This window comes from Cherax quadricarinatus, chromosome 75 (genome assembly GCF_038502225.1).
Source record: "Cherax quadricarinatus isolate ZL_2023a chromosome 75, ASM3850222v1, whole genome shotgun sequence".
Lineage (NCBI taxonomy): Eukaryota > Metazoa > Arthropoda > Malacostraca > Decapoda > Parastacidae > Cherax > Cherax quadricarinatus.
Genome location: NC_091366.1, coordinates 10,135,390 through 10,152,469, shown reverse-complemented (window position 1 = coordinate 10,152,469; position 17,080 = coordinate 10,135,390). Strand labels below are relative to the sequence as shown.

General features: G+C 41.0%; 1 protein-coding gene across 7 annotated transcripts in view; it reads right to left on the bottom strand.

Annotated features, from left to right (window-relative positions):
* LOC128691763 (centrosomal protein of 192 kDa-like) overlaps window positions 1-17,080 on the bottom strand; it is a 124,953-nt gene that overhangs the window by 24,071 nt on the left and 83,802 nt on the right. For all 7 annotated transcript variants that reach the window (XR_011394117.1, XR_011394118.1, XM_070101035.1 and 4 more), the window contains one exon: window positions 1,927-2,091. Coding sequence is in view for 5 of the 7 variants with exons in the window: in XM_070101035.1 (XP_069957136.1) it covers window positions 1,927-2,091 (165 nt within the window). In the remaining 2 variants the exon portion in view is untranslated. The remainder of the gene's footprint in view (window positions 1-1,926; window positions 2,092-17,080) is intronic.

The following is a 17,080-nucleotide window of genomic DNA, read 5'->3' as shown; positions in this document are numbered from 1 at the left end:
GATAGCGCATATAATCTGGGGAGAAAAGGTAGGTGTAGTCTAGGAAAGGTTGGAGGGAAGTGGTAAAGGAGGTTTAGAGTTATCTGGGCATAGACAACAAAAAGGCTCGTGTATGTTAGAAGTGGCGACAAGTGGTTTTTGTGGTTTGACATGCTATTGGAGTAAGAACAAAGTAACATTTATGAAGGAATTCAGGAAAAACTGGTTAGTTGGACTTGCGTCCTGGAGGTGGAGAATACAGTGCCTTCACTCGGATGGTGTTAGGATATTAGTTAGGAGGGTCATCTGAAATGCAATGTTGGCACACTTCTGACAAGACAACACTTGAGTGACATTGATTGTTTTCTTCGTTGTCAGATCAGTTTTTGTCGGAAGGTGTTGGCCAGTTAAAAAAAAAAAAAAAAAAAAAAAAAAATTGTTAAGTAACTGAAGAAGTGCAAGGTGAGAATACAACAGAGAATTTCTCTAATGCAGCATCCACATCTCACAATGCACCAACATTTTCAATGATAGGAAATGCAAGAAATACAGTGGACCCCCAGTTTGCGATATTAATCCGTTCCTGAGAGCTCATCGTAAACCAAAATTATCGAAAAGCGAATCAATTTTCCCCATGAGAAATAATGGAAATCAAATTAATCCGTGCAAGACACCCAAAAGTATGAAAAAAAAAAAAATATTTTACCACATGAAATATTAAGTTTAATGCACACAAACTGAAGAAGACATGCACAGTTTGTAGTACTCTACTAACAGTAGAATACATGGCACTTATCTTTAATGAAGATCTGGTGATGATTGATGGGATGGGAGGAGGGGAGTGTCAAACTTATTGTTTACAAGAGGAATCCCCTTCCATTAGGACTTGAGGTAGCAAGTCCTTTTCCGGGGTTACTTCCCTTCTTTTAATGCCACTAGGACCAGCTTGAGAGTCACTGGATCTCTGTCGCACAACAAATCTGTCCATAGAGCTCTGCACCTCCCGTTCCTTTACGATTTGTCTAAAATGGGCCACAACATTGTCATTGTAATAGTCACCAGCACGGCTTGCAATAGCTGTGTTAGGGTGATTTTCATCCATAAAGGTTTGCAGTTCAACCCACTTTGCACACATTTACTTAATTTTTGAAGTAGGCACAATGGATTCCACAACTGGCATAGGCTTCTCAGGGTTAGCCCCAAACCCTTCAAAATCTTTCTTAATTTCCATACTAATTCTCACCCTTTTTACCACAGGGTTGGCACTAGAAGCTTTCTTGGGGCACATGGTGACTTATTTTGCAGAAACAAGCACCAAAAACACTGTGATAATATGGAATGTACCGAATGTATCCTTAGATGCGAGCACACTGGCTGGCTTGTAAACACTGGGCCACCCGTAGACACGTCTTGGACAAATCGCATATGGCGGGGTTTTTAACGGGAACCAAGGCAAAATTTTTGCGTTAAAATGTATCGAATACCGGATTTATTGGATACCGATGCCACTACAAACCGGGGGCCCATTGTATTGTTATGCAAAAGAATGCAATTAATAAGTTTAATGAACATTATTATTAAATCTTTACTTCTAATTGTTCACTAAATACATATCTTTAATTACCTAGATTTTTCTGAATTTAGCAACTACGTATTACAAATATCAGTTTTCTTGTACAATACCCTAGAAAAAGGAGAGTTTGAATATTATCCCTGCCTGACAGTCTTGTCAAAAAGGAATTTTCCATTAAATACAGTTAGAGGGGCAAAACAAAATAAAAATACCTATAGGAAAGCTACCGTCACCTGTTCTAGGGTAAAAAAAAGGGGGGGGGGGCAAAAACCAGGAGATGCCCCAGAAGATTATACATCAGAATAAGATTCTTATTTTCAAAATATTATGCAAAATAAACAAGATCGAAATGCTCTTAGTATAAAATACTGTACCTGAAAGGCTTTGTTGCCACTAATTCCTAATGAGAGTGAAAGAGCTTGAGTAGTGCAGTTGTTCCTTACGACTAACTTCTGAGAACTGCTGTCTCCAATTTTCACAGTGCCAAATACAATGCGAGATTTGGTACTCTCCAAGGCAGAAGCTAAATCCTTTTCACTCTAGTAACAAAAAAATTATTACAATGGCATGCAAGCATTTTTTGATATAACAGTATTAGGTGACAGAATGTGCGAGGGATGACAATATAACAGTTGTAATTTTTATCATGAGCTTTGTGGAGTTGACTTGTAAAGCAACAACTGCTTTACCAAAGATGCTGAACATCAATTTTACTGGAGGGGGTTAAGGAGGCTTTGTGGGCGAAGGGCTTGAACTTCTAGCAAGCGTGCATGAGCATGTTAGACAGGAGTGAATGGTGAAAGTGTTGAATGATGATGAAGCTTTTCTCTTTGTTTTTAGGTCACCCTGCCTCGGTGGGAGGCGGCTGATGTGTTAACCCTTTGACTGTCGCGGCCGTATATATACGTTTTACGAGGTGCCGTGTTTGACGTATATATACTCATAAATTCTAGCGGCTTCAAATCAAGCAGGAGAAAGCTGGTAGGCCCACATGTGAGAGAATGGGTCTGTGTGGTCAGTGTGCACCATATAAAAAAAATCCTGGAGCACGCAGTGCATAATGAGAAAAAAAAAAACTCCGACCGTTTTTTTTAATTAAAATGCCGACTTTGTGGTCTATTTTCGTATAGTATTTATGGTTGTATTCTCGTTTTCTTGGTCTCATTTGATAGAATGGAAAACATATTACAGAAATAGAGGTGATTTTGATTGATTTTACTATAAAAAGAACCTAGAAATGGAGCTCAAAGTAGGGGAAATGTTTGATTTTTGCCAATGTTCAAAAGTAAACAAATGATGCCATTGTCCAATAAATGTCCAACTAGCCATTCTAATATGCAGTCATGAATGGGTTGATGTTATTTATACAGTTATTACAGCATTGCAGTAGTCTGCATAATAGTAAGTCTAATATTTTTTGTTTGAATAAAAAATCAAAATAGAAAACAAGAGTAATATCAGAAGGGCCTGGAGACGTGACTGATGAACAAAGAAAACGTTATTTTAGAGCCAGGAATGTCTGCATTGTTCATTCTGGACCTTATTTTGAAATTGTCATATTTTTTAGTTTTCGTGAAATTGGCCAAATTGCAAATTTCTGACCACATTATTAGGTAGTTGAAATCAGTAAATGGGCAGTTTCTTGTATTCAATCGATAGAGAAAATGAAGTTCTAAAGAAATAGCTATGAGTTTGGGCGACTGGAACAATGGAATTAGCCGAAAATAGGGCTCAAAGTGGGCGAAATCGCCGATTTGTAAACAGCGCCGAGGTCGCTAACTTCGCGAGAGCATAATTCCGTCAGTTTTCCATCAAATTTCGTTTTTTTGGTGTCATTACAATCGGGAAAAGATTCTCTATCATTTCATAAGAAAAAATAATTTTTTTTTTTAAATTTTGCGACACCAGGAGACACCTCAGGATTGGGGGTTGCGACAGTCAAAGGGTTAAAAAAAATCAAGTCAAAATACCAGGAAATTAGTGTACTGATAATACAATACTAGTGCACTGATGATACAATACTAGTGCACTGATGATACAATACTAGTGCACTGATGATACAATACTAGTGCATTGATGATACAATACTAGTGCATTGATGATACAATACTAGTGCATTGATGATACAATACTAGTGCATTGATGATACAATACTAGTGCATTGATGATACAATACTAGTGCACTGATGATACTAGTGCATTGATGATACTAGTGCATTGATGATACTAGTGCATTGATGATACAATACTAGCGCACTGATGATACAATACTAGCGCATTGATGATACAATACTAGCGCATTGATACAATACTAGTGCATTAATGATACAATACTAGTGCATTGATGATACAATACTAGTGCATTGATACAATACTAGTGCATTGATGATACAATACTAGTGCATTGATACAATACTAGTGCATTGATACAATACTAGTGCATTGATACAATACTAGTACATTGATGATACAATACTAGTGCATTGATGATACAATACTAGTGCATTGATGATACTAGTGCACTGATACAATACTAGTGTATTGATACAATACTAGTGTATTGATGATACAATACTAGTGTATTGATACAATACTAGTGTATTGATACAATACTAGTGTATTGATACAATACTAGTGTATTGATACAATACTAGTGTATTGATACAATACTAGTGTATTGATACAATACTAGTGTATTGATACAATACTAGTGTATTGATACAATACTAGTGCATTGATGATACAATACTAGTGCATTGATACAATACTAGTGCATTGATACAATACTAGTGCATTGATGATACAATACTAGTGCATTGATGATACAATACTAGTGCATTGATGATACAATACTAGTGCATTGATGATACAATACTAGTGCACTGATGATACTAGTGCATCAATGATACAATACTAGTGTCTTGATACAATACTAGTGTATTGATGATACAACACTAGTGCATTGATACAATACTAGTGCATTGATGATACAATACTAGTGCATTGATACAATACTAGTGCATTGATACAATACTAGTGCATTGATGATACAATACTAGTGCATTGATACAATACTAGTGCATTGATGATACTAGTGCACTGATACAATACTAGTGTATTGATACAATACTAGTGTATTGATACAATACTAGTGTATTGATGATACAATACTAGTGTATTGATACAATACTAGTGTATTGATACAATACTAGTGTATTGATACAATACTAGTGTATTGATACAATACTAGTGTATTGATACAATACTAGTGTATTGATACAATACTAGTGCATTGATGATACAATACTAGTGCATTGATGATACTAGTGCATTGATACAATACTAGTGCATTGATACAATACTAGTGCATTGATACAATACTAGTGCATTGATGATACAATACTAGTGCACTGATGATACTTGTGCATCGATGATACTAGTGCATCGATGATACAATACTAGTGCATCGATGATACAATACTAGTGTCTTGATACAATACTAGTGTATTGATGATACAACACTAGTGCATTGATACAATACTAGTGCATTGATGATACAATACTAGTGCATTGATGATACAATACTAGTGCATTGATGATACAATACTAGTGTATTGATACAATACTAGTGTATTGATACAATACTAGTGTATTGATACAATACTAGTGTATTGATACAATACTAGTGTATTGATACAATACTAGTGTATTGATACAATACTAGTGTATTGATACAATACTAGTGTATTGATGATACAATACTAGTGTATTGATGATTGATACAATACTAGTGCATTGATGATACAATACTAGTGCATTGATGATACAATACTAGTGTTTTGATGAGACAATACTAGTGTATTGATACAATACTAGTGTATTGATACAATACTAGTGTATTGATGATACAATACTAGTGTATTGATGATACAATACTAGTGTATTGATACAATACTAGTGTATTGATACAATACTAGTGTATTGATGATACAATACTAGTGCATTGATGATACAATACTAGTGCATTGATGATACAATACTAGTGCATTGATACAATACTAGTGCATTGATACAATACTAGTGCATTGATGATACAATACTAGTGCACTGATGATACTTGTGCATCGATGATACTAGTGCATCGATGATACAATACTAGTGCATCGATGATACAATACTAGTGTCTTGATACAATACTAGTGTATTGATGATACAACACTAGTGCATTGATACAATACTAGTGCATTGATGATACAATACTAGTGTATTGATGATACAATACTAGTGTATTGATGATACAATACTAGTGTATTGATAATACAATACTAGTGTATTGATAATACAATACTAGTGTATTGATGATACAATACTAGTGTATTGATGATACAATACTAGTGTATTGATGATACAATACTAGTGTATTGATAATACAATACTAGTGTATTGATAATACAATACTAGTGTATTGATGATACAATACTAGTGTATTGATGATACAATACTAGTGTATTGATGATACAATACTAGTGTATTGATTATACAATACTAGTGTATTGATGATACAATACTAGTGTATTGATACAATACTAGTGTATACAATACTAGTGTATTGATGATACAATACTAGTGTATTGATGATACAATACTAGTGTATTGATGATACAATACTAGTGTATTGATGATACAATACTAGTGTATTGATGATACAATACTAGAGTATTGATGATACAATACTAGTGTATTAATGATACAATACTAGTGTATTAATGATACAATACTAGTGTATTAATGATACAATACTAGTGTATTAACCCTTTCAGGGTCGACAGGCCCTCTGAGAGACTTATTCTCAGCGTCGGGCAAATTAAAAAAAAAAAGATTTTTTCTTATGAAAAGACAGAGAATCTTTTCCCGATCATAATGACACCAAAAGTATGAAATTTGATGGAAACTTACGGAATTATGCTCTCGCGAAGTTAGAGGTCTCGACGATGTTTACGCATCAGCAATTTTGTCCACTTTGAGCCCTATTTTCGGCCAATTGCAGTGTACTAGTCGACAAAAATCGTAACTATTTCGCTAGAGCTCCATTTTTTCTATTGAATGAGTACAAGAAACCACCCATTTACCGATTTCAACTATCCAATACAGTCGTCATTATTTAGCAATTTTGCCAATTTCACACAAATTTCAAAAGATGCCAATATCTGAATAGGGTCAAGAATAAACAAGACATTCCTGGCACTAAAATAACATTTCCTCTGTTCATTAGTCACGTCCCCAAGCCCTTCTTACATACTTTTGTTTCCACTTTGAATTTTTATTGTAACAAAAAAATAGGAGATTTACTGTTATGCAGACTACTGCATTGGTGTAGAAATGGTAAAAATATTATCAGCGCACTTGTGAAAGAATATTAGACTCACCAGTTGACGTGTATTGGACACATAGCAAGATTTGTTTACTTTTGAACTTTTGTAAAAATCGAACATTTCTGCTACTATGAGCGCAATTTCAAGGTACTTTTCTTAGTAAAACCAGTCAAAATCATCTCAATTTCTGTAATATGTCTTCCATTCTATAAAATGAGACCAGGAAAACTAGAATACAACAATAAATACCATAGGAAAATACAGTGCAAAGTCGCTGTTTTAATCCAAAAACACGGTCCAAGATTTTTTTTTTTCTCATTACGCACTGTGTGCTGCAGGATATTTTTTATACTGCAAACACTGACCACACAGACCCATTCTTTCATATGTAGGCCTACCAGCTAGATTTGAGGCTGCTAGAATTTAGGCGTACTAGTACGTCAAAAACCCTGGTGCGTAAGCCGTACTAGTATGGCGGAAACCCTGAAAGGGTTAATAATACTAGTGTATTAATGATACAATACTAGTGTATTAATGATACAATACTAGTGCATTAATGATACAATACTAGTGCATTAATGGTACAATACTAGTGCATTAATGGTACAATACTAGTGCATTAATGGTACAATACTAGTGTATTGACCCCTTGGCTGTCCCAACCCCAAATCCTGAGGCGTCTCCTGGTGTCGCAAAATTTCCGAAAAAAAAAAAAAATTTCTTATGAAATGATAGAGAATCTTTTCCCAATTGTAATGACACCAAAAGAACGAAACACGATGGAAAACTGACGGAATTACGTTCTCACGAAGTTAGCGACCTCAGCGATATTTACGAATCTGCGATTTCGCCCAATTTGAGCCTTATTTTCGGCTAATTCCATTGTTCCAGTCGACAAAACTCATAGCTATTTCTTTAGAATTCCATTTTTTCTATCGATAGAGTACAAGAAACTGCCCATTTACCTATTTCAACTACCCAATAACCTGGCCAGAAATTTGTAATTTGGCCAATTTCACGAAAATTAAAGAATATGACAATTTCAAAATAGGGTCCAGAATGAACAATGCAGACATTCCTGGCTCTAAAATAACATTTTCTTTGTTCATCAGTCACATCTCCAGGCCCCTCTGAAATTACTCTTGCTTTCTATTTTGAATTTTTATTCAAACAAAAAATAGATTTACTGCTATGCAGACTACTGCAATATGGTAATAATTGTATAAATGATGTCAACCCATTCATGGCTGCATATTAGAATGACTACTTGGACATTTATTGGAAAATGACATCATTTGTTTACTTTTGAACATAGGAAAAAATCAAACATTTCCCCTACTTTGAGCTCCATTTCAAGGTTCCTTTCATAGTAAAACCAATCAAAATCTCTTTTATTTCTATAATATGTTTTCCATTCTATCAAATGAGACCAAGAAAACGAGAATACAACCATAAATACTATACGAAAATAGACCACAAAGTCTGCATTATAATTAGAAAAAAAAAAAAACGATCAGTATTTTTTTCTCATTATGCACTGTGTGCTGCAGGTTTTTTTTTACATGGTGCACACTGACCACGCAGACCCATTCTCTCACATGTGGGCCTACCAGCTTTCTCCTGCTTGATCTGAAGCCACTAGAATTTATGAGTACATATATAATATATACAGGAGAAGAGGTTACTAGCCCCTTGCTCCCGGCATTTTAGTTGCCTCTTACAACACGCATGGCTGGAGGAAGAATTCTCCACTTCCCCATGGAGATAAGAGGAAATAAACAAGAATAAGAACTAGAAAGAAAATAGAAGAAAACCCAGAGGGGTGTGTATATATGTGCTTGTACATGTATGTGTAGTGTGACCTAAGTGTAAGTAGAAGTAGCAAGTACCTGAAATCTTGGTTCATGAGACAGAAAAAAGGACACCAGCAATCCTACCATCATGTAAAACAATTACAGGCTTTCGTTTTACACTCACTTGGCAGGACGGTAGTACCTCCCTGGGCGGTTGCTGTCTACCAACCTACTACCTTGACTAGAATTTATGAGTACATATATATATGTCAAACACGGTGGCTCGTAAGATGTATATATACGACCGAAACAGTCAAAGGGTTAATGATACAATACTAGTGTATCAATGATACAATACTAGTGCATCAATGATACAATACTAGTGCATCGATGATACAATACTAGTGTATCAATACTAGTGCATCAATGATACAATACTAGTGCATCAATGATACAATACTAGTGCATCGATGATACAATACTAGTGCATCGATGATACAATACTAGTGCATCGATGATACAATACTAGTGCATCGATGATACAATACTAGTGCATCGATGATACAATACTAGTGCATCGATGATACAATACTAGTGCATCGATGATACAATACTAGTGCATCGATGATACAATACTAGTGCATCGATGATACAATACTAGTGTATCAATGATACAATACTAGTGCATCAATGATACAATACTAGTGCATCGATGATACAATACTAGTGTATCAATGATACAATACTAGTGTATTGATGATACAATACTAGTGCATTAATGATACAATACTAGTGTATTAATGATACAATACTAAACTAAATTCTGACTGATGAAAGACATGTTGAGTAGGGTATGCTAGGTTGGGCAAAAAATGTAAAATTTGTATATGGTAAATTTACAAAATATTTCTATCAATTCATAAGATATTATTATTATAATAAAAAAGAAGCACTAAACCACAAGGGCTATACAGCGCTGCAGGGCAGGAAGGAAGCGAGGGCATCAGGTGGTAAAAGGGAGATGGATGAGTAGTAGGTTACGGAGAACAGCGGGGTAGTGGATAGTGAAAGGGTAGAGGGCAGCAAGAGATTGAGGTAGAAAGGGCTGAGGGGAGTGTGAAAGGTATCATCATCAGAGTTTGTAGAGTAAATCAGTCGTTGTCAAGAAGTAAATGAGAGAGTCAGGATTAAAGGAGGGTCCATCAGCAAGAAGAGAAAGTAGAGAGAGAGTAGCAGAGCGGAAATGACGTGTGAGGTAAATTCTGCGTGCTCGTTGATAGAGAGGGCAGTCTAACAGAATGTGACTAATCGATACTGGAACTTGACACTGCTCACAGAGAGGAACAGGGAGCCTCTCCATGAGATACCCGTGAGTAAGACGAGTGTGGCCAATGCGAAGGCGGGAGAGAGTGGTCCAACATCTGCACTGATGACAAGAAGACGGCCAATAACCTATGCTTGATTTAATAGACTGAAGTTTGTTACCGAGTAGAGTTGACCAACGTTGTTGCTAACGGGTGTAAAGGCGAGTAGCTATTACAGCAAAATAGTCTGGAAATGGAACACCTCTATGTGAAATTGGTAGGTCATGTACTGCTGACCGCGCAGCAGTGTCTGCCTGTTCATTGCCCTGTACGTCAACATGACCAGGGACCCAACAAAAAACAATATCTTTAAGCTTGGTAGAGATACGGCGTAGCCAAAATTGGATATGGAGAACTGGGGGTGAGGTGTATCAAATTTCCATATAGCCTGTAGAGCACTAAGGGAGTCTGAGACAACCACAAATGATGACACAGGTATAGATGCGATATGAATAAGTGCTGCAAGAATGGCATACAATTCAGCAGTAAAAATGCTAGCCGAAGATAGTAAATGCCCTCGCATGACGCTGTCCGGAAACACTGCTGCAAATCCGACGCCGTCAGAAGACAGAGCCATCTGTGTACACTGCGATGGCATGAGAATGAGAGTGGAAGTGGTCAAGAAAAAGAGAGTGGGAAGCCACCGTAGGCAGTTGGGCTTTCGAGCAAGGGAGTGAGAAAGAACAGACCCGAACAGCTGGAACTTCCCAGTGGGGTAGGGAAAAGTGAGATGCTAAATGAACATATAAAGGTGGTAATTGAAGGGAAGACAAGAGCGAATGTAGGCGAAGAGAAGGGACGGAGCAAACGGGCGGCGAACAAATAATGTCTACTAATATCGGTGACCATTCTATAAATGGAAGGATTGCGAAGATCGTGAGAGCGTACATAGTAGCAAAGGCAATGGGCATCAATGCGATCAGACAAGGATGGAAAATTCACTTCTGCATAGAGGCTCAACAGGGAAAGAGCGAAAAGCACCAAGGCATAAATGTAATCCTTGGTGATGGATGGGGTTAAGGCTAGAGAGAGTAGCAGGAGAGGTCGCTGAATAGATCTGGTCACCATAATCTAGTTTTGATAAAATGAGGGCTGAATGTGAGCAAAGGAGTTCGACGATCAGCTCCCCATGAAAGATGAGCAAGGATTTTAAGAAGGTTCAGCCGGCTGTGACAAGTTGCCTTCAGAGAGGTAATGTGAGGTTTCCAGGATAACCTACGGTCAAAGAGAAGGCCTAGAAACCTGACTATCACGTTCAGGGTTACAGGAGCCATAGAGGTACAAAGGATGATCGGAGATGACAGAGCGTCTAGTGAAAGTAATTTGGCGAGTTTTGGTACTGGAAAATTTAAACCCATGTGTGGTGGCCCAATTGGAAACACTGTCGACCGCATGCTGGAGAGAAACTGTAATGAGGTGACAGTCAGCGAGTACACAAGCAATAGCGAAGTCATCAACACAGTGATGACCAAATATTGGATGGAAAAACAGGCCAAATCATTTACAGCAAGGAGAAAAAGTGTTGTGCTCAGAACACATCCCTGAGGGACACCTTCAGCTTGGACAAAGTCCAGGGAGAGCACATTATTAACTCGAACACGGAAATGTCTGTCAGTTAAAAAGTTCTTAAGGAAGGATGGTAGATTGCCTCGGAGGCCTAAGGAGTGGGCTTGGGCCAAAATATTATACCTCCAAGTTGTCATATGCCTTCTCAAGGTCAAAAAATATGGCAATAACTGAGTGGTTATTCGCAAAGGCATTACGAACATACGTATCCAAGCGTAGTAAGGGGTCTATGGTAGATCGGCCCTTACAAAAGCCATATTGACTAGTGGAGAGACTGTTGTCTCTCTCTACATACCACATTAAACGTCGATTTACCAGACGTTCCATCACTTTGCAAACTGCACTAATAAGAGCAATGGGACGATAGTGGGAGGCATCATGTCCCGTAGTACCCGGCCTGCGGAAAGGGAGAATGATGGCAGATTTCCACAGCTGGGGAAGAACTCCTTGTGACCAAATATGACTGAAGAGGTGTAAGAGGACTGTAAGGGCTGACTGATGTAAATGTTTTAACATCCAAATATGAATGTTATCAGGCCCAGCTGCCAATGATCGGCAAGCTGAAAGTTTTGCCTCCAGTTCCCGAAGTGTAGAAGGTACATTATACTGTTTTTCTCTGAGAGAAGAAAAGTCCAAGGATACTAACTCTCTGGCAGACTTTGAGGAAAGAAATGAAGGGCATAGATGGAGCCCCCGGGAAATACGGACCAGATGAGTGCCAATTTCAATGGCAGCATCAAGAGGTTTTGCTATATCAACACCGGCGACCTGTAGAACAGGAGCCGGGTCAGGAGAGTATTTACCATTCAATTAACTCACTTTTTTCCAGACTGCACTCATAGAGGAAGCAGAGGTGATGGTGGAAACAATCTCGCCAGCAAGTGCGTTTAGCATCACGGATGACACGGCGAGCGACCGCACACTTCTGCTTAAAATCAAGAAGTCTTTCATCGGTTCTATTGAACCAGTACCTGCCCCATGCAATGCATTTCAAACGTACTGCATGAGCACAAGGAGGAGACCACCAAGGCATGCACTTCTGAGAATGCCTGCCTGAGGCTTGGGGTATAGAATGAGAAGCTGCGGTTAAAACTGACGTCGAGAAGAGGTGTAGGAGCTCATCAATGAAGGATGAAGAAGGAACCTCGCTAAAAGCAGCGAGTTGTGAGTAAATGTCCCAATTTGCCCGATCAAATAGCCAGTGAGGGCTACGGAAAGGTGGTGAATATGAAGGAGAAGTAAGAATGATTGGAAAATGATCGCTGTCATGTAAGTCCGGTAGAACAGACCAGGCGAAGTCTAGTGCAGCGGAGGAAGAGCAGACCGATAGATCGATGCAAGAGAGAGTACGAGTACGAGGATCAAAATGGGTGGGAGTACCCATATTTAAAACATGGAGGGGGCGAGAGGCGAGAAAAGCCTCCAACTGAATGCCACATGAGTTACAATGAGACCCCTCCAGAGGAAATGGTGGGCATTAAAATTGCCAAGTAACAGAAATGGTGGTGGTAAGGATGAAACAAGAAAGGCAAAATCTGGGATAGAAAATGCCCAAGAAGGAGATATATATAAAGAACATATTGTAAACCACTTATTCAAGTGGATACGGGCTGCAGTATAATGCAGCGAGGTATGGACAAATAGTTGACAGTACGGAATATCATTGCGTAGAAGGGTACTTTCATTAAAGGTCCCATCTGAGAAAGGATTCAAAAATACAATAAATTATAGCCTGAGATAGGTTGGAAAACAGCCGAGTGTAATTTTGGTTCTTGTAAGCAGACACCAACAGGGAAAAACCTGGAAAGCAACATCTGAAGCTCACCCCGATTACCCTTGAGGCCGCTGATATTCCACTGTAAATAGGCCATGATTGGCAACAAGGAAAATACCAGGAATCCGTAGGGAAGGGCACCTATGGACTAAAAGGGTTAGAAAAGTCTACGTGCGGTGGCATCGGAAGACGTTCAAGCAGTGAAGGAACAGAGCGTTGTGAAGAATGGAGTTGTGGAGATGGAGGAGAGGGAAGAGAAGGAACAGGAGGTGGATCAGTGTCCATTGAAGCCTTAGTCTCTGCAATATATTCTGAAATAGTGTCAAGTGTTTCTGAATTCAAAGACGTTGTATGGAAGACAATATTGGAGATAGAAAGGAGGAGGGTGAGTAAAGATTGGAACAGTAATGGACTGTACTAAAATAGGGGAGGGGGGACGAAAGCGTGTTGGGAACTGGAGAAGTGGGGGAGGGGACAGAAGAGGCAGAAACCTGGGAGGCGGCAGAAGCGGGAGAGACTTGGGAGGCTACAAGGGAGGGAGGCACAGAACGAGGAGGGGGGTGAATCTCCACACTTGTAATAGAGCCAGTGAGAGGGGAAGAACCAGGTACAGAGACTGGAAAGGTAAAATGTGGGGGCAGAAGAAGGGAAGGAGGGGGCAAGGAAGATTTGAGCAAAGGGGATTTTTTGGACTTCTTTGAAGTAGAGGGGCGACTGGTAGAAGGTGTCCTACGAGATCTTGTCAATACAAGGGCTTGTGAGTGAGAACTCGAAGATGTCAGAACAGACTGAAGTGTTGAAGTAGGGACGTCTGAGCCCAGGACAGCAAAAGAATTAGATACAGGAGTGACTATGGGAGGAGTAATAACAGAGGAGGCTGCAGAAGATGGGACCCCAGAAGTGGGGGGGGGGGGGAGCGTTTTGAAACACAAGAATAAGAAACACGGGGTATTCTCCCTTGGAGACAGAGATGAGAAACTGCCATAGCATAAGGGAGACCTTCTGCTTCTTTGAGGCAATGGATTTCACGCTCATTTAAGTAGAACTGGCAACTGCGAGAGTATATAGGGTGAGCCTCATGACAAGGCAAGAGAGAGGTCGACTGCAAGACGTATTAGAATGGTCGTCGGCACCACAGACTGGGCATTCGGCTATAGATCTGCAATATTTCGCTGGGTGACCAAATCGCCAGTAATTTCTACACTGTTGCAGTGTAGGGATCACCTTTCGAACTTGCAACCCATGTCCTGCGACAAACAGAGGACGGGAGTTCACGGCTGTCGAAAGTTAATCAAGCCACATTGCAAGGGTATCGTCTCCGCCCGCGGGCAGGAAGGACATAAGTGTCTGCTTTGAGGATTGGGAGACCTGGAGTTCCAGCTGTTCAAGAATGTCATTGCCACATGTCTGGAAATTCTGTTGGACTATGGTATGGGGCATAATGACAGTACCACTACAAGAATTGAGAGAACGATGTTTTTCAATAGTGATAGGAATAATATCGATATGTGAAAGGAGAGAAAGATCATGAGCTTGATTAGCATTCTGGACAGTGACAATGCACGTACCACTCTTGAGAGCATGAAATGAAATATCTCTACCAACATGGCGTAGGAGCGCTTTGCCAATACCATGGTCGGAAAGATAGGCAATAGAAGAAGTCGGTCGTAAAGTAAAGAATTTAGTCCATTGTGTGGTCCGAAACCGAGCGCGGAGAGGGAGTGCATGACGTGTCGGTCTTTTCCGAGTAGAATATGAAGGTAACAAAGTAACATCATCAGGAGACTGTCGTTGGCGTTTAGAAGTGGGACCAGAGTTGGTCCGATGTGGGACGGGCTGGCGATTCGAAAAATGCCGCACCGTAGAGGGAGAGGCCGGAAGCATAGTCAAAGGAGGGCGGAGGTCAGACAAATCAGAGGAGTCAGTCGAGACCCCGGTGATGAAACAGCATCAACAAAAGGTACAGGGGCATCAGGGGTGTCCAAAGAGTGGTAAAAAAACGAGGCAGGGTCAGAACGGGGTGCGGTATCAGTAAGGGGCCCGGGGGTAGCAGGTTCATGTACTAGGGCTTCCATGGTTAGGTTACTTCTTTCCTTTTGTTTTTAAGAAAAAAAATAAAAAAGGGGGGGGGGGGACGGGGGGAAATAGTTCCTAGGAGGAATGAAAGGGCCGGAAATCACCCTCCACGCCCAAGAGGACCTCAACACCGCAAGTAGTGCAGATGCAGCATGGAACCTGTGCCATACCCTACCCCTCATGCCAGTAAACCAGCAATCCAGGATAGCAACCTCACATCTGCCGAGCTACCTCGGTGGACAAGAGAGGGCGGCTGGATAGCCGCCACAAAGCATACCTCCTTTGGCCACCACCCCCGGAATCCGAAAGGCAGCCTCCAGAGATACACCCGTCGCCCGAAAGACACCCAAAGCCACCCCCTGGAAGTCCAGAGAGGTAACGGAATATCCCCAGGTGATCCAGATTCCACGGCAAACTACACCACCGCCAAGAACCTCAACGGAATGGGATTGACTCCGGTACCCTTCCTCCTACCTAGGAACCAGTAGGTCTGTGGGAAGAATCCCAAAGCCCAAAAAGAGGAAGGGAATAAGGGAGGGACAGGGGGGAGGAGGAGGAAAGGAAAAAGGGGGGAGGGGATAGGGGGTAATTAGGTTCAGTCTGACGAAGGAGACCAACAGGTCTAATTCCTCAGACCAAGAGCCTCTTCACCATGCCAAGGAGCCCCCCTTGAAGAGGATTCATAAGATAAATGTTTCAAAAATATATATTTTTATTGCAATTTGACTTTGTTGACAGATTCTGGCTATGAAGCATGACAACCCTCACTGAAGAAGCTAAGACATCCCCAGGTCAGTTGTTAAAAAAATTAAGTTTGTTACATAATTGAGACAAACCCTTTTAAAGGCCTTTGCCTTAAAGAGTAAAGGGGTTTTACCCGGGGAACTGGATCAAAAACCCTTTTGAATAAAACCTTTGGTTTACCCCCATCCCCCAAGCACTGTATGAGCCCCAATTTGGAAGCATTTCCCGTGAATATAAATAAATGAAGAGTTTCGAAAAACCCGGGTTATGGAGGGCCTGAGTCCGGGGGGGGAGAGGGTCCCTGCCTGGAGGAGGGGAAGTTTGCACCCTGGAGGAGTGAAAACCCTTTAATTTGGGGGGGAAAAGGTGCCTGACCTGGGGGGTACAGTCCCTCCCCCTGGGGGGGTCGGGGCCGGGCACCCGGGGAGGGAAAGTCCCCTCCCGGGGGGGACAGTGCCCCCCCCGGGAGGGGTACAGGCCTGCCCCCTGGGGGGGCCGGGGGCCTGCACCCGGGAGGAAGGGGTGCCTGCCCCCCGGGGGACGGGCCCCTCCCCCCGGGGGGAAATGCCGGGCCCCCCCGGGAAAAGGGCGGGGGCCTCCCCCACCCGGGAGGGTACAGTCCCCACCCTGGAGGGACAGTGCCTGGCCCCCTGGGGGAAAAATTTGCCCCCTGAGGTCATGCCTGCCCCCGGGAAGGAAAGGGGGCCTGCCCCCGGGAGGGAAAGTGCCGGGCCCTAAAGGGGGGCCCCCCACCTGAAAAGAAAGGGCCCACCCGGAAGGGGAACAGTCCCTGCCCCCTGAAGGGACGGTGCCCCCCCCAAAGGGGGACAGTGCCTGCA